The sequence below is a fragment of the Oreochromis niloticus genome, linkage group LG23, assembly GCF_001858045.2.
Source record: "Oreochromis niloticus isolate F11D_XX linkage group LG23, O_niloticus_UMD_NMBU, whole genome shotgun sequence".
NCBI lineage: Eukaryota > Metazoa > Chordata > Actinopteri > Cichliformes > Cichlidae > Oreochromis > Oreochromis niloticus.
In genome coordinates this window covers 44587499-44606424 of record NC_031986.2, presented here as the reverse complement: position 1 = coordinate 44606424, position 18926 = coordinate 44587499, and the positions used below count along the sequence as shown (strand labels likewise).

Genomic DNA, 18926 nt, shown 5'->3' with positions numbered 1-18926 from the left:
GGAAGTATATAAATTAGCGTGAAAAGTGAAGCAACTGTGTTTTGTAGGTTTTTTTAAAGGATTGCTGGTTAAGCCCCTGTAATGAGCACCCTATTAGGAAATGGCACTGAATTAAGCTAAATTTACTAAACACGTCTGAGTGCAGGCAGTCCAACACTATTTTCAGCTCATCCCTGTGGGAAAAGACTCCAGGAAGGAACCCATTCAGGTTTCCTGGGTCAGAGGTTGAAAGCGCCCTCAACAGGCGTCACAGGGAGATATATTTTCTGACTCTAGGAACTTCACACGTCTCGGTCCCTGCTGAACTTTGGTTTTCTACGTAGCCTCCGGTCTCGTTCGGCCGTTGGGGTAAAACCATAATGAACATAGGAAACCGCACCAGGGATGAAGTCATGCGCTGCCGTTTCGGTTCAAAAGCGGCACCGCACGCTGGCAGGGCAGATCACACATCACACGGCCAAGAGCATTAGCGAAGGCCTGAGAATGGAGGCACAAACAGCTGTGATTAAACCGAGGGATGACGATCCTCTGCTGAGACACGGCCTCATTTGGTCTCCCGGTGGCCTGCATACCTTGGCTCCCAGCAGGCGAAATGCCCCCCAGGGATCCTAAAATACACAGCAGGCCAGGTCTCGGCAGCAGTCTGGGGCAGAGCTGCAAGCCTGGACAAGCTACTCAGCCTTACAGACCTCAAACAAGAGTCAGGCTGACAATACAAGAGCAACTTTAACCTGTGAGAAACGTTCAGACTTGAAGCTGCTGTCAGGCTAAATTAAGGAGGAACAAAAGCCGACAATGCAGATTCACACACGATCGCCGTGTGCCTTCCCCTCTGCAGCCAGCGGCTTTTATTTAGCTTTACTTCATCCTTAGAACACTCCTAAATGAGTAGCGGCTTTAATTTGGGAATCACTGCTCGCTCGGGCACCGGGGTCACAGAGGTTGTTGCGTGCGTTGATACTCAAAGCTCATGACTGACGCACACTGGCCGTATGATGCCACTGCATTAGTTAGATCCACACTGACACCTTCAGGCATCTATCAGAAAAACACAAACACACTCTGGACTCACAATGACAACAACGGAGGGAAATTAAATTATTTTATTTCTCTCTTGAATCAGACGACATTTTAGTGATACTACGCACAACACGTGAGCCCTCAAACAGGAATGGGACGTGAACCTCGGCTTCAGCAGCCGTCACAGTCTAGAACAAACACGATCACCTGACGCAGGAAACAGACTTAAACAGGGCTGACGACGCCGGCTCTGAACCTTAACGACGTTTAAACATTTAAATGATAAACACCAGTGCGAGTTTACCGAGCTGCGTTCAGTGAACAGCTGGTAATGCTTTACTTTAAAGAACATCACTCACCCTGTGGTTTGTGATTTTGGTCATCCCTACGTTGTTGTGTTTTTTGGACTGGAAGCCACCACATGTGAGAGCAAACTTCACTGGAGGTGAATCACAATAGCCTGCAGCTTCCTGCCTCACATTCACCTCCTGCCACTCAAAGTGGACTCAGCCCGACTTTAAGCCTCAGGAAAGTTTAAACAAGTGAGGTATGAAAGAAAAAAACCAGTAAAGTTGTCAAAAAGGTCAGAATTTAACTGTTTCTAGTAGCAGGCTGTTAATGTGCTTATTTCTACTGTAACGCCACATTTTAACATGCGAGTCTGTGGGTGAACGACTCAATCCTGGAGCGGGCCTCAAGTGGCCACAGGTGGAACTGCAGTTTTTGACTCTTCATTTTTCAGCCCCAGAGGTCGGAACTGGATAGTGTAGAAACGTGACATATCATAAAAATGTACAGCATGTTTATATCTGCTTACAGCCACATTACAGCGTGTTATATGATGTTTATCAAATCAAATATACTAAACTGGGGATTTAAAGTAAAGCATTAGCAAACGATGGCACATTTTACTTTGCGTTCAGTTAATGAAATGTAACAAACTGATTTACAGCTGACGGCGGCCTTTCAGTGCACGAGTATGAAACAGCTGCTCCACCAAAGACGACTGTGTGTTTGTAGTTTCACTTGGTGACAAAGTACATACATGTGTTGACTGGCTCGCAGCCGTCCTGATGACGGTTAAAATAGTTAAGGCTCAGGTCCCGTCGTCCGTGCATTAAGACTTTGCTCCCAGTAGATTCTGCTGTGTCAAAAAAAGAGAATTCTGGCGCTTCGAGCCATGATTTAAACTTTAATGTAGAGGAGAAAGATTTCAGTTTCAAAAGTGTAAAGTGACAGTCCGTGAAACTGATTTGTTTTGATACTGACAGCTACTGATCTGTATCGCTGTAGCTCTACGGAGGCCTATGAAGTTACTGCTCTTGTAAACACGGGAGCATGTTGGGACTAAGAGTTCAGAGGATGATCACGGTCATCATCTGAGTCTGGGGAAGATTCTGATGAAGAGGATCATGCTGATAAAGGTGAAGGAGACTAGGATGAGCATCAACCACAGCAGCCAGTTCACAGACTTCTTAGTGTGCTGCTCCAACCGCTCGGACTCCGTCTTCAGCTTCTCGAAGTTCAGGTCCGCCTGACGCATGGACTGGCTCAGAGTCTGCGAGGCAGAGGGAGACATCGCTGATATAAACATCACAACCACAGACAAACAAGCCCAGTGACGGGAACACTCACTCACAGAGACTGCAGCGTTTATGCACAGTGTGGCTCCAGAGGCCGGTTAGCTGGCTTATACTGCCCCCTTGTGGTCAGAATCAGTTAAACTCCTCCAAGTTTCTCAAATGGAGGTAGAAATACCTCTAGAGGTACCCTGAAGTACTACTGAAGTACGGTTTTGTGTTGCACAACTTTTTTTCTTTCTAACACATAAATAAATAAATAAATCTTAAAATAAATGATTTCAAAGATTTAATAAATGTAAATACTGCCAGCACGAGAGGAGGAAAAAAAGGATCTTGAATAAAAATATCACAATTAGCACTTTGTCACATTTTTATGATGCCCTGAATTCTTTAAGTGTGGGCTTCACTCATGGAGAACTATTTTTTTTTCCATTTAAGCTGGTTCGAGTTTTCCTGACGAGCAGTTAAAACATATGTTTTGTTATGGACCAAGTTTTTCCAAGTTTCCATCATGCACAAAACGATCCATACGAGTGTCCCCTACTCCAATCAGGGAAGCTAACAGGTAATTATGATAAAAATCTATGTAGAACATAAAAAAGGCCCACAAGCTGTTCTTCGAGTTAATATATTTATTCCGAGTGCGCTTTTAGTGCTTATTTCTAACATTACAGCTTAAACGTTACGCCTGTCCTGCAGCCTGATGCAGCAGCTGCAATTCCAGCAGCTTAAAAGAGATTCGGCAGCAGATTAGAGTCAGTTTTTGACTTAACAGCCTACTTATATAAAATGTATATAGGTACAGCAGAGGGTCTATACTGCACTTAAAGGCTGCTGTAAATAAGAAGTCGGTGGAAATGTGGCTCTTCCAGCATCCTCTGCTCCTACAGATATTTCCATCACAAGTTATCTCTGTGATGTAGTAAAAAGAAAGGCCCTTCTGTGACACTGAAACCTCTGATTTTAAGGATGATGTGGCTCTCCAAACCATTAACCTCCCTTCATAGCACACCCCTCTGCTTGGGCTCTGTATACTCTGACTTCACTTTAATTTCTTACTTCGAGCTTGTATTTATATCGGGCAGGATGCATCATCACCCTGAAACAAACAAAGTGCCCAAACTTCAGCTAATCCTTCCCATAGCTTTTACCAACCCAACCATCATAAAAGTTTGTTCCCAGAGTCAGAAGTGAATCAGGGAGAAAGGCTTTGAATGTGCCACCCCCGTGTCCTAAAGAAATCTACAGGAGCTGAAAGTGTCAGAACTGGTCGGCGAGTTTAATATATTTAAATGAGAACTGTTCTCGTTGTGCTTCCATCTTGACACAGCTAAAGTTCCAGCATCATCTCCGTGGCCACTGCACATTCAGCCCACTGTGTGTTTTCTGCTGTTAAGTGTGGGAGCTGACTTCCTGTTTAGCTTCAGCGCCACACTGACTCACTGTTCTGACTACCATATGTTCCCACAGTCTTCCCATTTTGCTCCTGAGTTTAGACACAGCTGATTGGGAGCAAACAACATTTCCCCACACTCTGTGTTGGATTTCCATCTTGGAGGACTCCCACTGTTTCAGCTGAAAGCGCTGTTGCTTGGGGGCGTGCTTTGGCTCAATTAGCCAGGTGCAAAAGCTTGTTGTGGTCTGAAAACTGTCTGTTTGAACTGCAAACTATTTTGTGCGTTTAGATTTGTGCATGCATTTAGTTTAGAGATGCAAATTAAAAGGTGAATTTTTTTCCCGCAACTTCTTGATCTGGAAACAAATCTGCCATTAAACTTTTTTTCTCACAAACCCAGACGGTTCAGCTACGAATCAAAAACAGCTTTACGTCAAATCTGTGATTTATTTATTCGATATATCTGTCCGCTTACCTGGTTGTCTTGTTTGATGATGTTCTGCGCAGCCAAAGTGTTGTTCTTCAGATTTCTGGCCAGGTTCAGCATGTCTTCAGCCAGCTTCTCCTGCAGGTTGTGGTGATGCTGCAGGACGGCGTCCAGCTCTGCGGCAGACTGACGCTCGTCCAGAGGAAAACATCTGCGCAGAGGTGACACAGGTTGAAGCTTTTACACCAAGTCCCAAAAACAAGTCTAACACATGAGATCATTTAGAAAAGCTCGACTTTACCTTCGGTTCCTCAAGTCTCCGTCTGACGTGAGGAGAGAGAAGAAAAATAAAATCACCTTTTTCTTAAAAACAAACAAATACAGTCCTATCGAAATATAATTCGTCATATTTCCATCTAAATGTTATTAAATCCAAGAGGACGAGTATTTCGTACCTTTTCCCGACGACCCCTGTGGCGACAGAAAAAAAAACATTTATGAGTTTAAGACAAAATGTGGGAAACTTTTTATTTAAACTTTTCTACCACACTGCTGTAGTTTAGGAGGCGCACTGCAGTTCACACAACAGGTCACGTCTGCAGTACTGTGAGAGCGTCCTACCGTGCCGAGCAGCTCGTCCCTCATCTCTCCCGTGCACCGCGCCTTCGTCTGCGTGTGGACTTTTTTAGTGACAGACATCCTCTCGTTGGCCATCGTGGCCGTCCGGCCGGGGGCGAGGAACTGATTAGCTAAAGCTTTTTCTGTTGGTGAAGACTGAAGCAGAGCGGGAGGGACAGGAAGTCAGAAAACTCAAAGACACAAGAAAACACAGGTGTGTCGTGCTAAAAGCAGAAAAAACTGACCAGCTTCTCTGCTTCTAGAGTTCCTTTCAGAAAATTGACTTTTCTGGTGTATTCAGCCAGGACCTCTGGTGTTGGTTTGCTGGAAGAACACACAACCGCTTACTGACAAAACTTTGTGTTATTAAGCTGAAACCAGCAGATCAAACCTCTGTGCTCATAACACGTAAGCCTGATGTGACCTGTTACAACCAAACATATTTAAAATAGGTTCTTAATAATATATGTACCTTTTCAGGCAAAAAAAGAAAACATGGAGACATAAAAGTGGAGGGTGGTGTTACCTCAGGCTTTTCCTCAGAGCCACCAGCATCTCTTCCAGGGCGCCCACATACTGGAGGAGACCAAACAGAAACAGTGATGCTGCTCACATGCTCTCATTTATCTCATCAATCAAATCTTTATTTCAAAGTAACAAATATTAATACATTTAAAAAAATAAATATCCATATATCATGGACTACACTGGGCCAAATAACAGAGTCTAACTGACGAGGTTTCTTGTAAAAGTAGGCTGAGTCTCTTACAGAGGGTGGGTCACAAACCCAAACAGGACACAGAAGCTGCTGCAGGTGAACAGTGTAGTCTTCACCGACACACACACAGTGATAATGCGGAAAGGCTAAGATGCAAAACAGCTGTGACCCTGCAGAGACGGTTCCTGAGAAAAGCAAATGACTCGGTGCCAGTAAACAGCATCAAGTGGAGGATCCTTAAATATATCTTTAATAGTTCCTGTTTGCAGCAAAGCATCTTTGAGGTTACACTAACACCAGGCTGGAACACATCTTCAGTTTGCAGCTGTGTTAGAAAATAAGTCACGGCAAGCACTAAATATGTAAATGCACCGTATTTCAAACTCCAACCAACGCCCAGTGGCCGCTGATCTCCACCAACCAGTCAAGCTGCAGTTTATAGCCATGCTGGCACGGATGAGTCAAAGTGTTGATTTGGTGATATAAAACTTAAGTCAGTTTACTTAACTTCACAGCACGTCTGCTGTAACAGCGAGTCGGTTCACTGAGAGAAAGAAGTCAGCCTCCGACAGACCTCTCACCACATCAGGCCACGTGTAAATGTGGTCTAATGATAAATGTAATAAGGAGGAAGCAGTGCAAGAAGAAAGTGTTTGACAGCTGTCAGGGTCGTACTGACTGTTGTTACTTTAGTTACTCGAACCTTTCATCTACTCTAAAAGTAAAAATCAAGCAGCTGATTGGTTTATCCTGCTGGTTCAGATTAAAGGGTCTTCACTGCTCAGCTGTAGGGAGCCACTCGGTACACCGTGACACGAGGTCACCGAGAAGAGGCGTTTGGATTTATTCAGTCCCAAGTGGCCTGGTGACGCCTGTTGTTACTCGTTTGCGTTAAAGCTGCAGGTCACACATTTAAATCAGCTACTGTTCCTTTAAAGCTGCTTATTGTTAATTCTTGGGTTTAAAATGGTAAATGGTAAATGGCCTGTATTTATATAGCGCTTTCTAGTCCCTAAGGACCCCAAAGCGCTTTACATATCCAGACATCCACCCATTCACACACACATTCACACTATTTAAACCTCATAAACTAAATTAAAGCTTTCAGTGGAATTTAAACAGGCAACTGCTCTGAATTTAACCCAAACACATGTGTGCTGTGTCAAAGATAAAAGCTGCACTTTGTTGTAATACCACTTTGCACCACAAGAGGGTGCAGTGTGTCACTGTAACCTTTATTTAAAAACAGGCACGTCTGTATTTTAAACGACAGCCTGGCAAAAGAGGAGATCTCATGAGGAGCGGTTACTAAAAAGAAACCTGTTAGTAGTGCTGCCCCCTAGTGGTCAAAGTTTTAGTAACAAAAGTTAGCAGTAATTTCCCTTCACCGAACAACCACAATCACATCGTCCATGAAAACAGCAGTACAAATCTTTACGTTATAAAAGTCTCATATAGCAACTCTATGCATTTATGTTTCCCAGCAAAACAACACAAGCCGCGTAATTAATTGAAAATAAATCAAAACCGATGTTCAGAACCCCCAACTGATGTGATCTGGTCCATGTCATTTTTTTTGTTTTAAATTTAAATTCTGTTAACATTTCACCCAATGAGAGTTCACGCAGTTACGTGCCTCCATGACATGAAGCATGATGTAAAAAGACCTCAACACAGTTTCAGTGTCCAAAGGTAAGACCACCAATCTGTTTCAACAGCTGGAGCGCGATCACAATATCGCAGCTTTAACCGCTGAGCACATTTACAGGTCAAACCCTGTCAGCAAACTATGGGGGCAAGAACAAGTAAATAAAGGAAACTCCTTTGTTAATGTTAATCGAGGTAAAATGTTCAACTACTTGTTTTGATTTGAGGCCCCGCCCAAGCATATCTGAGTACGAGAGCAGTGTGAGGACTTAATAAGGGAGCTACTCAACAACTTCACTGCTCTGCAAAATATGAACGAGAGCTGTTCCTGATGAAGGTGGCAACAACAAACATGTTTCACCACTAGAGGCACAAACACTACGAAGGAGGAGATGCTAGGAGCCGGTGTCTTGGGTTCGAATCCAGTGTGGGGCCTTTCTGTGTGGAGTTTACACAGCACAAAGACATGCATCTGTGGTTAACTGGTGATTCTAAATCGGGCCAGTCCCCTCACCCATCGGCTCTACGATCTCTACTGCCTACTGGTTAAGACTCAGAGATCAGATTAGTTATACAGGGAGTCGATCCAGACTCCCTGTCTAGGGTGTGCTGGTTCCACAGATCAACAGTGTGGGTGTGAGTGGTTACCTGTCTCTCCATGTAAGCCCTGTGACACACCTCACCTGGCCAGGATGTGCCCTCCTTAAGAATTACAAGTTTAAGTTACTTTAGTTTAACAAAAACTAAATTTCCACAGAAAACTCGACCCAGAGTATTTCACTGCAACTCTGCGGCTTTCAAAGGAGTAAGGAGTAAAGGAGGCCATTTATGTGAAAAAGGAAAGACCATCTCTGAACCGAGGAGGGGGCCTAAGAGTACGTCTTTCACCTTTCACCTACCATTCCCCTGTGACCTCTGAATGGTTCTCGCGCCCACCATCAATGATTATGACAATAGTATATTAAAGATCATGAAACTTGGCTGGTGCTGGTTTTGGATGATATGCAAATGTTTAAAGGGCTGGGGAAAACTGCAGCGAGGTGAGAATGAGGAAGAAGTCACAGGTGAGTGATGAATTGTTTCTCCCACTGAAAACAAAATGCCCAGATGAACAGAAACAACTTTCTGGGACTACCTGGAGTACTTGTGTGCTTACATTTGACTTTTGCTGTGTCACTGCTGCTGCACTACAACACTGCTGCTTAATAAAAGCCACACTTTAAGGTCAGCAGCTCACTGGAAAAGAAGAAAGGATGGGTGGATGGATGTCCTTCACCCAACATGATGCGCACTATTTTTCATAGCATAATAAGTATTATCGCAAATATTTCTCTAAAATATCGCGATGTAATTTAGAGGCTGCATCACACCCCGCTGGTGCACATGACCTGACTGCAGCTCCTGACTTAACTTTCTATAAGGCAGCAGAGGTTGGACGGCTGGAGGAAAACTCGGGTTGTAGCTGATTCGCAGCCGATCGTTTTTTAAAAAAATGCTATAAATAAATAAAGTTACTGTTAAAGATATGAACATACGGAGGATCTTCTGCGAGGAACATAGGTGAAAGGAAAGCTTCAGAAACGAGATTAAACACTAAAATACAGCAAATCTGGAGTAGCAGACTGCGCAGACTCGCCGTGTGTCGCTACGGTGACATCTCGGCTATGATTGAACCTGTGCGCGAGGGGTGAACAGCTTAAATGTGCCTCCCGACACCAAACAGAAAGGTTTAGGTGACGACGTGGCTAACAGCGGCTCACAACAACAACAGTCAGGCTAACGTCATCACGACATGGTCGTTACAGCCGCTCCGAGCCGTGCCGGGTTACCTTTTCAAGCCTCCACTCCGTCTCTCCCCGTTTCTCCGACGCCAAAGACTCACAGCGAGACAATAACCTGATGAAATTGATTTCTAGTCGGGAAGCCATGTTTGGTTTGAAGCCGCACAGCGGCGCAGCAGTTTGACGTCAAGCAGAGCGGCGCAGACGTTATGGGCGGAGCGTCGCCCGCCTCTTTTTTTTTACGTCGTCATTGAAAATTTCAATTTAAAAAGCTAGACTCATTATTATTATTATTATTATTATTATTGTTATTATTATTATTGTTGTTGTTGTTATCAATAAGATCTCGTTAGACCCCAAAGTTTTATCTTAATCTCTTTCTCTCTATTCGAGAGAAATAAAATAAAATAAATATAAAACACACCATTCTGGCACGAAAACCACAACATGTCTGTATGTAGTACTTTTTTTATTTATGTATGTTTTGTATGTGTTTATATACAGTTCTTAAAAAAATACTGCCATAAAAACACTCAAACATAACCATTTTATGTATTTGGGTAAAACTAAAAGTTATATTGTTTTTAAAATTTTATTTATTGGGCAAATAAAAAACTAAATTCACTTTTTTATACCCCAATTTGAGGCGCCATACTGGACTTCTCTGAGAGTCAAGCACAACGTTCAACAAAAAAAAACAACGATTTTTTCTTTTCAGCAATGCCATTAAACAATAATAATAATAATAATAATAATAATAATAATAATAATGATGATAATAATGATGTGGTTTGCTGTTTTTCAGCTTTTTTGTAAAAGATAACATTAATAAAATGAAAAATATCATTTTTGAGTGTCAGGCTTGGACACACTGGTGGCTCAGCCGTTACAGAAACATAGAAAATGAGTTTGATATTTTCAGTACTGTTAATTTAGGGTAATTGTGGAATAAACATTGCACTGGGTGGTGGCCTGATAGTTTATCAAGTATCCATGTATGCCTATATTGACTGATTATGTTTTGTTTTATAAAACATGGGTTATATTTTGCTGTACGGTATCTATGACACTCAAACTGCCTTACATGTAAACAGATGGAATGAAAGATTAGCACTTGATATAAAGTCATGTTGTGCTTATCACTATACTACAGTGCGTAAAGTATAATAGGCCATTCAGTACACTGTCTGCATCACTTTATTTAGTGGCGCAGCAAAGATGAGTCAGGGCACTCAGTGTTTAGACCTTTTCTTATGCCTATCATCTACAGCTTCTAGAATCATAGCTATTTTTGCAGTGTGGAGCACAGATTGGAGACAGTTGTCTGAATCTTCTCACCAAGGTTCTTATCTGTGGCTCAGACACTTCTGCACCACCAGTGGGCTGAAGTTGGAGCTGCTAAAGGCGTTTTCCAGATATGAGGCATCTGTGGATTCCTGTGGATAAAGTTCAAGAAGGTGGTCTGTCTGCAGTCCGGCAGGTCACATGACACAGCCCGTTCAAATCCTCAGAGCAGCAATTTTAGTCTTCATGTCAAAAAAATAGTCCCAGTCTGTTCAGGCCTTGATCGCTTCAGGACTTTGTTTGCACCTGTTAGGTGGGATAAACACTTTGAACTAGATTAACAAATAATTATAAAGACCTCACATAACTACCACTGCAGCGCCCTTCAACCTGAACATGCCCAGCTGTGAGGGTGGTGCAGAGAGGAAAACAATCATCTATCAATACTCACGTATACCAACCTGCATGGAGGTAAGTGAAACTACATCAACTTTAATTTGCTTAACAGTGGATGGTGTGCAAGGCTGATAAATCACCCACGACCAGGAAGGAAAATGCTGACCGCAGTTCAGGGCGTAAAAATGGTAAAAATAAATGTAACCACTTCAAGGGGCGCATTGCGTGACACTGTTAAAACTCATGTTGGTGTAATTTCCTGTGTGCGGCTCTGGTGCAGCTTTATGAAGTCTGAAGAAATAACTCGTATGACATCACTTGAAAAACAGATCTTGCATTGTGGCAGCTGATCCTGAACTGTGGAGCCTTTGTGTGCTAAAGGTGCATCAATTCCACTCCACACAAAACACCCACAAAATCAAAAACAGTGAGGTCTGTGCAGACGGCTGCAGTTTACTGCGACAAAGAAGCGGCTCATTTAAGAAGACCTGACCCGAGTTTTAATGACTGTTTAATGCAGGGACGACTCTGAAAGACTAAAATTATACCCACCTCTGGGAGTTTTAGCCATCTTAAAGCAAAATGTTAAACATACACACTCCGGCCACTTTATTAGGTACACCTGTTCACCTAGTGGTTAATGCAAATATCTAATCAGCCAATCACACAGCAGCAAGTCAGTGTATTTAAATATATAATCAAGATGACCCGCTGAAGTTCAAAATGAGCATCAAAATGAGCAAGAAAGGGGATTTAAGTGGTTGTTGGTGTGAGGATTTCAAAGACTGCTGATCTGCTGGGATTGTCCCACACAACCATCTCTGGGGCTTACAGATAAAGATCCAAATAAGAGCAAATATCCAGCGAGGGGCAGTTTGATGCTAAAGTTCAGAGGCTGGCCTGACAGCTTGGAGCTTATAGGAGTGCAGAAGATCATCTCTGAACATGTTAAACCCTGAAGCAGATGAGCTACACCAGCAGGAGACCACACCAGGTGGTCTGTACCCAGTACTAGCAACATGTACCTAATCTAATGCAATGAAGGGAGTCTATGGTGAATGAATTTTGAATTTAGGTGCAGTATTTCTAGTTTCATGTTACTACATTTTGTCTGTGCTGAAGGTCCAAGTCAACCTATGAACCTAATTTGGAGCAGACTAACTCCTGGAGAGTTTATAAACGTCCTACAGTTTTATTTTAATAACCCTTGTTTATCACCATCGTCTGTTTCCAGGGTAAAAGAAAAACGTTCTAATTGTGCGTGATGGAAACACACAGCAGCGGACGTTACAAGCATCATGTACTGTATTTTCATGTTACTACTAATAAACATTACAGCTCATTCAGTCAAAGTCACCATGCACTCTGTTACACATCAGAACATCTTCCTCATAATCCAGACAAACCAACATCATCATACATCATCATCATCATCGTCAGCAGTCAGAGAGGAACATTAGTATTACATTTCATACAAAGTTGGCCGGAGCTGTGCTTCAGCACTTTTCTAATAATGGGACTGAGTGATTTTAGAGGAGGGGAAGTTCAAGGACACGTGGTGCCACCGCTCTTGGATCACGGCTGGGTTTGTGTGGGTTTTTTGTCGTTTCTGTGGAGAAAGTGGCGTGTGCTGCTCCCGTTCCCTTTGCTGCATGAATGCAATGATTTCCTATCTGGTGTGTGTTGTGCGGCGGGTAAAACATGAAGGTGAACAGAAAAAGCTGTTTGTTTTTGTGTGTGTGCAACAGTCACAATGTGCAGGTTTAGGTCCTTGTTTTCCACAACAAACACATCCCTCCCTCTACGAGCACCGTTCCATCATCGTGACATGAGAATGAGCTTCTTTATCAAGTCAATGTACAACATCAAGGCACTAGCTAATGTTTCAGCGAGCGAGTTTCACTCACTGGGAGAACTAAGAAATGAAAAGTGCGACTGAAACCTGCAATATTTTCTTGAATTAGCACAAATTTAAAAAAAAAAAAATCATTATGAGGCTACGGGAGGAAACTGCCTCTGGTCCAACTGAAGCAATCAACAGTGAGGACAATATATTAAAAAGATTGAAAAGGTGCTTGGCAACATGTGGTCCAGTCCTTTTTACTAACGACACGTTTGCATTGGCTGATCGAGTTCCCTCAGACAGCAGCAGCTGCAGTTTGTGTGAGCTGGGTTCATGCATGTGGAGCCGCAGCAGCTGCGCGTGTCGTCGCGTCTCTCCTTTCCTTTCATACACACATCAAGTTCCAGCCTCTCCGAGCGCTCTGCTGCCGCCTGCGTCGAATCTGAGAGCGTTTGAATTCGTTTCGTTTGTCTGCTTGCGGGTCGCCGCCCTTAATCCTCTTCGCCGTTCCAGTCGTTTGTGCTCCTCCCTGCTCAGACTTCATCATCCACATACGGGATGTCTGGGTCAGAAAACCGTCTGTGGACATTTGGGACTTTCGTGCCGCTGTGCTGGAGCTGAGGAGTGGGCGCAGCCGTGGAGATGGAAGAAGAGGAAGAGGCGGCTGAAGGAGGACAGGAAGAAAAACGCAGCACCAAGTCGCACTCTGAGCCGTCGAGGTAAAGGGACTGGGTGCTGTCTTTACGGCGGCCGGGCTGCTCTCGTCTCTTGACCGAGAAGGCGGGCGCTCGGCTTCCAGGAGGAGCGTGAGAGTGAGGCGGACTCGAGGTTGCCGCCTGGGAGCAGACTCCCTGCGGGAGTTTAACTGTGTTTGGGATGATGGGGTTGCGACGCTGAAGCGGATGCCTGAAGGAGGCGTTGGAGGTTTCAGAAGTTGAAGAAGTGCAGCTGGCCAAAGAAGAGGTGGAGCTAGCAGGGGTGAGGGTTGACACAGAGATGCGTCCGCCGGGGACTTTCGGCCTCTGGGTCAGATCTGAAGGTTTGGGAAGACAAAGCGGTCTGGATCTCCTCAGCTGATGAGCACCTCGTCCTGGAAGAGAAGAGGATAGAGGAAGAATGAGGAATATTTAACCAAGAGGCTCACAGCAGTGTGAAAGGGGAAAAGGCAAATGGAAGATCATGCAACCATGATTTGCAAGAAAAAAATCAAAAAATACACCCAGTGAGTTACAATTACAAGCATCTGATCTGATGTGGACGGCAAATGTTCAGCAAATCAACTTTGGGTGAAATTTGAGCATGCAGCCGTGCCACACATGCATTTACATGCACACAAACACACAAAAACACGGTTGCCGTTCCTCCGACCTCCGACAGAGCAGACGTCACCGCCCACCTTCACCATCACTGGTCCAGACCTGTGCCACAAAAGACAGGAAGGGCCCCGCCCAGCAGGCCCCGTGGTCTGGTCAGAAACCCGCAGGTGACAGAAACAGGTAGGAAGTCCAGACTGTACCTTACTACTGACCTTCAGGCTCTGAGCTGTGAGCAGAGGAGCGCTGCTGCTCGTCCAAGAGGCTCTCAGAGCTCAGCGAGGCTTCGGAGTCCAAATTCTCCTGGTCTGAACCAGGCTGCTCCATCTCTGGCAGGCGATAGGCGAGATCCTCTCTGAAGGTGAGATGAAGAGGAAATCACATGCATTAGGAACTGGACAATGAAGACAGCAGAAATGAGGAACTGAAAAGTGCTAAGAGAGCGATCTTACTTCTCCTGCTTGATGGACTTGATACGTTCCATCAGGTTCTTCTCGGCCTCCGTGTCCGAATCCAGAGGCTCGTTCTCGGGGACCACGCTCAGATCAGTGCTGACCTTCTCATGCATCTGCACAAGACAGAGGATCACACCTTCACCCAAACTGAAAACACCACACTAGACTATAACAAACACTAAAGGAGAAATGGAAAGCACACATGTATATGACTTTAACCCAAACCTGAAACTGAACCAAAAGGTGTTAGTGAGGTCGAGAGAAAGGCAGGGTGATGGTGAGGTTTTCATGCACCTGCATATGAATTCTTACAGCAACAGAGAGTATTAAAAGAGATCAAAGTGAATGCACACTTTTACTCTTTTCACCAAAGTGTTTGTGTTGCAGAGTGATTGCTCTGTAGATAACATGACCTTCAGAGCTCTGTGGCTTTCTTTCCTCTAAAGGTTGAACAAATCAGTCACAAAACAGCTGTTTTAAGGTAGTAACAGTCCTTCAAACCCAGAACCACGGTGTCCTCTCACATCACAAGCAGGGCACAAACCAGTTAACAGCAACATGCAGTCTATTCCCAGTTAGTATGGAAGAATAAACAGTATTAAGGAAAGAAAAAAACCCCCCAAACACACACACGACAGCCAAAGTTTGACCCACATCTTACATGCCATGCACAGGCGCCTCGACATGGCAGACCACTACAAACTACAACTACAAGGTCGACTCTACCAGGAGAAATCGATGATACATACCGCCGCTCCTTTGTAAGGAGCTGATAACCTGAGCGGTAAACGCCAGTAGTGCTAAAGAGAGACAAGGAACATTGGACACGTTACGCACGGAAGCTAAGGATATCAGATTCTGACAGTGGGGTCGACTTTATTATGTGACCTTCATCCAACATCTCAGTGTCGACTTAATTTTGCTAAATGGACAAGGACGCGGACAGAGGCGAGCGGCGCTCTCTTCCTCACCGTGTTCTGCCTCTTGAGCTTCAGCTGGTTAACGGCTAAAGCCTCGGCGTACTCCAGCTGCTCGATTTCCTCCATCTTCTCGTTGTAGCGCCGGATCTGCTCGTTGATGAGCATCTCCACACACCTGCAAACAAAAGAGCCATCAGGACCCACACTTCTTCCAGCCTTCAGGAGGTTTTGGACATTAAAGATTAGACGGCTGAGCCTGGATCTTCCTGTTAAAAGGGAGTTTTTCCTTCCCACTGTCAGCAAGTCCCTCTCACAGGGAGGGGGTGTCATGTGATTGGTGGGCTTCTTTCTACTATTTTAGGGTTTTAAATTACAATATAAAGCCTCTTGAGGCAACCGTTGTTGAGGATTGGTGCTATATAAAATAAACTGAATTAACCGAATAAATGAAAATGTAAATATTTCCTCTTTCAGAGTCCAAGTGAACAAAGGACACCCCCCACCCACCCAATTCAATCCTCATATTGCATTCATGAGATTTCATGGTGGTCTTACGTGGTTGTCTTGGCAACGTCTTTCATGCTGAGCAGTGGGTCTGCGCTGTCCGGGCAGCGGAGGATACACGGTGCAAACACTATGGCCAGTGAGTTTGGAGACATGCGGTTGTGAGCCTCTTCTTTGCACACCCTGCAGGAGAATCACACACTGCTGTAAATGATCACCTCACTGTTTAACTGAATACACGCATAACAAATAAGACAGGAGACAATGAGCCAAGCCATCTCAGTGCAGTAGGAGTGAACAGACTTTATGATCAGAATCAAACAAACGAGGATCCCTACCTGACGAGGTGGAAGACGAGCCTCTCCAAGGTGTTGTAATTTGCAGTCGGGAGCTCATCCAGCACTTTATAGATGGCATGAAGCTGCTCCTGCTTCTCCGGCAGGTCTGACAAGAGGAAAATGCAACATAAATCAATTCTTCAAACACAGACAAAAATGCAAAGACACGAGCACACTAGTGAGAAGTGTCCTCCTCACCGACTGCATGCAGGAAGTCATTGTAATGTGTGAAGGTCATCAGTGGGTCTGGCAGTTCCCTCAGCCATTGCTTTACCAAGCCTGTCACTGTGTGGATGGGATAGTCTTCGAGGCAGGCCGAGTTGGGGTCTAAACACAGAGTCGTCATCAGCTCAGTGATGTAATTTTATGAGTCAGAAAAAGAAGAAACCAAGTTGACGTCTGACCTGTGTCCAGTTTCTGGTGAAGCTCTTTTATTCGGTTGGCAGAGCCCGATTTGCGATAGATGCCCTCCGTGTAGAGGCCGTGCATCTCCACGTGCTCCAGCATCATTTCCAGCACCATCGGTACCGGATTCTTTTCATTGAGCAGGTGACACACACGCACCCCGAAGTGCTGCCCGGTAAACTCGTCATCATTCTGTGGAGTCACCAGACCAGCGGTCAGTCAGACCTCGCCACAATCCATCCACAGAATCACACATTCTTCACTACAAACGAGTCACTCTGCCGTTATATATAAAAACATGTTCCCAAATATGACTGAACACGTGGAAGCGTGCTTCACAGGCAGCTTCTTCCTCCCGAAGGGCCGCTTCCATTAATTTTATTTAACGTTTTAAAACACTGCATGTCTATGATCAAAGATAAATATGCAGCTGATACAGATACTGCAAATTAAGTGTCGACTTTTGAGCTTTTTAAAAAAGGTCAGAAGAAAAGAATTACTTAGTTAGAAAATTACATTTTTTATTCAAAGCTAAGGAAACTTTTTATGCACAGTGTTTATAACTAATCACTAACGCAGCCCTGTATTTTATTTCATGCACAACACAGACTGTATATAAAAGATGGACACCACTTAAAACTGCATTCTCTCCAGTGGCCAGTAGAGGGCAACACTGATGGTAACGAAAAATGACTCGACTTTAGTTCAGTAAACACTTCGGGACGAGTTTATGGTCCCAAACATGAGTTTCAAACTTCTTCATGACGATAGGAAATAGTAAATTTTGGTTACGTTTAAAAACAAAAGCAAAAAGCAAAGTGAGGTTTGATTCTGGGCGTGGCTACTTTGTGATTGACACCTGGCTATGAGATGAAAGGTGCTTGTGCTTTCGTAGTCTTACTGACCTCTCCACGCAGGTTAGACTACACGCCACATTTAAACATACATTTACACACAATGTCTGTAAACTAGTACATCATTTTTATTATGTTTGTGCTTTTTTAAAATTAAATTAACAGGAACAGGAGGTAATTTTAAGTAGATGAGAATCATTTAAAACACTGGATTAACCCGTTTACGGTATCCTACAAACTTTAAGCACTTCATCTTCCTCTCATCAACTTCAAATCACGGATTAACCAGATGTGAATGTTTTCAGACGGTGGGAGGAAGCAGGAGTATGGAGGAGCTACGAGGTGACAGTGGTAACCACTGCACCGACATGCTGCAGGAGCGTGCAGTCAGATCTAACCTTTGGTGGGCAAATGCAAACCAGCAGGCGATACCACACTAGGTACAGCCATCCTTTACTTACAGTCTATGATGAAAACCCACCTTTTTGGCACAGAAGGTGGAGCAGTCGGTGTTTATCTTGGAGATGCACTTCTTGTGGCACACCATTTTACAAGCTGTGAGAAAAGATGAAGAATTAAACTCAGTCGAAGCTGAACTTTTACAGCATGCTGTGTTGAAAACGTTTTGTTGGGCGCACTCACTGCTGCACATGTAGGCCTTCTCCATGCCCCAGATGTAGGAAGTACACTGGTCACATGACTGCATAATGTTGACCTGATAGTTACTGAATATGTGATCCAGGGGACTCTCCACCTAAAAAGACAACCACTCAATTAAAAACAAAATCATTACTGTGATAAAATAAAAGAATTCAAACACAGCACCACTTACACTTTTGTCTTTCTTCCTCCTCTTCTTTCTCGCTTTGGCAGGCTGACGACAGACAGGCAGAAAACACAGGTGTAAACACTGTTTTTCTTGTTCGCAGTAACGAGGCTGAACAACTCGAGTTGTTTTGTTTTTACCTTTGCAGGTTCAGCCTCCTCCTTCTTCATCTCTCCTCTGATGAAACCATCCAGCACCGACTGGAACAGGTTCACCACCAGTTGGACTTCCTCCTTCTTTTTGCTCCCTGCCAGGTGCATCACTTTGTTCTGGTAGCCTGACATTAGACCTTTGTAGCCGATGGTGGGTTTCTGTTAGGAGACGGGAGGGAAAAAGAGGAAGAAGAGACGATGGTGAGGGTGAACGTCGATCGGTGTGATGAAGCTGCTTTGATGGCAGCTCAGAGACTTACTGGAAGAGAATACATGGCTTTGATATTCTCTCTGAACTGCATGGTGGCTGTCACAAAGATGTTTTCTGTCTCTGACAGCGTCTTGCCCCTGGAGCGGAAATCATTCACCTTCAGAGGAATAAAATCCTTTTAGAAACGTGCAAATCTCATTTCCTACATTGAGTCTGTCATCTTGTCGCCTTTCGC

General features: G+C 44.2%; 2 protein-coding genes across 11 annotated transcripts in view; both read right to left on the bottom strand.

Annotated features, from left to right (window-relative positions):
• Positions 1-1088: 1088 nt before the first annotated feature.
• Positions 1089-9395, bottom strand: use1 (unconventional SNARE in the ER 1 homolog (S. cerevisiae)). Its single transcript, XM_005479164.3, has 8 exons — positions 9239-9395; positions 5571-5620; positions 5290-5368; positions 5048-5200; positions 4882-4897; positions 4728-4749; positions 4475-4637; positions 1089-2578 (listed from the first exon to the last, which is right to left on the bottom strand). The coding sequence occupies exons 1-8, from the start codon at positions 9335-9337 to the stop codon at positions 2396-2398; spliced, it is 765 nt and encodes a 254-aa protein (XP_005479221.1). The 5' UTR covers positions 9338-9395; the 3' UTR covers positions 1089-2395.
• A 2759-nt stretch (positions 9396-12154) lies between these two features.
• Positions 12155-18926, bottom strand: part of LOC100703507 (myosin IXB) — a 53132-nt gene continuing 46360 nt past the window's right edge. For 4 of the 10 annotated variants that reach the window (XM_019351700.2, XM_025902841.1, XM_019351702.2 and 1 more), the window contains 14 exons: positions 18741-18848; positions 18469-18639; positions 18335-18376; positions 18145-18256; positions 17984-18057; positions 16648-16840; positions 16442-16570; positions 16244-16349; positions 15957-16088; positions 15453-15576; positions 15231-15281; positions 14479-14594; positions 14242-14381; positions 12155-13803 (listed from right to left, as the gene is read on the bottom strand). In XM_019351700.2, coding sequence (XP_019207245.1) covers positions 13247-13803; positions 14242-14381; positions 14479-14594; positions 15231-15281; positions 15453-15576; positions 15957-16088; positions 16244-16349; positions 16442-16570; positions 16648-16840; positions 17984-18057; positions 18145-18256; positions 18335-18376; positions 18469-18639; positions 18741-18848 — 2055 coding nt within the window. In that variant the 3' untranslated portion in view covers positions 12155-13246. Of the gene's footprint in view, positions 13804-14055; positions 14132-14229; positions 14382-14478; positions 14595-15230; positions 15282-15452; positions 15577-15956; positions 16089-16243; positions 16350-16441; positions 16571-16647; positions 16841-17983; positions 18058-18144; positions 18257-18334; positions 18377-18468; positions 18640-18740; positions 18849-18926 lie in introns of all 10 variants that reach the window. The other 6 variants (XM_019351704.2, XR_002058307.2, XM_019351705.2 and 3 more) reach the window with 6 other exon arrangements.

What these genes read in the sequence shown, in the direction of transcription:
- use1 (XM_005479164.3), bottom strand. Translation starts at nt 9,337, where the DNA reads ATGGCTTCCCGACTAGAAATCAATTTCATCAGGTTATTGTCTCGCTGT. An exon ending in CGGAGTGGAGGCTTGAAAAG is followed by an intron (nt 5,621 to 9,238) that starts GTAACCCGGCAC and finishes GGTCTCCTCCAG; the next exon opens with TATGTGGGCGCCCTGGAAGA. An exon ending in GGAGACTTGAGGAACCGAAG is followed by an intron (nt 4,638 to 4,727) that starts GTAAAGTCGAGC and finishes ACCTCTGCGCAG; the next exon opens with ATGTTTTCCTCTGGACGAGC.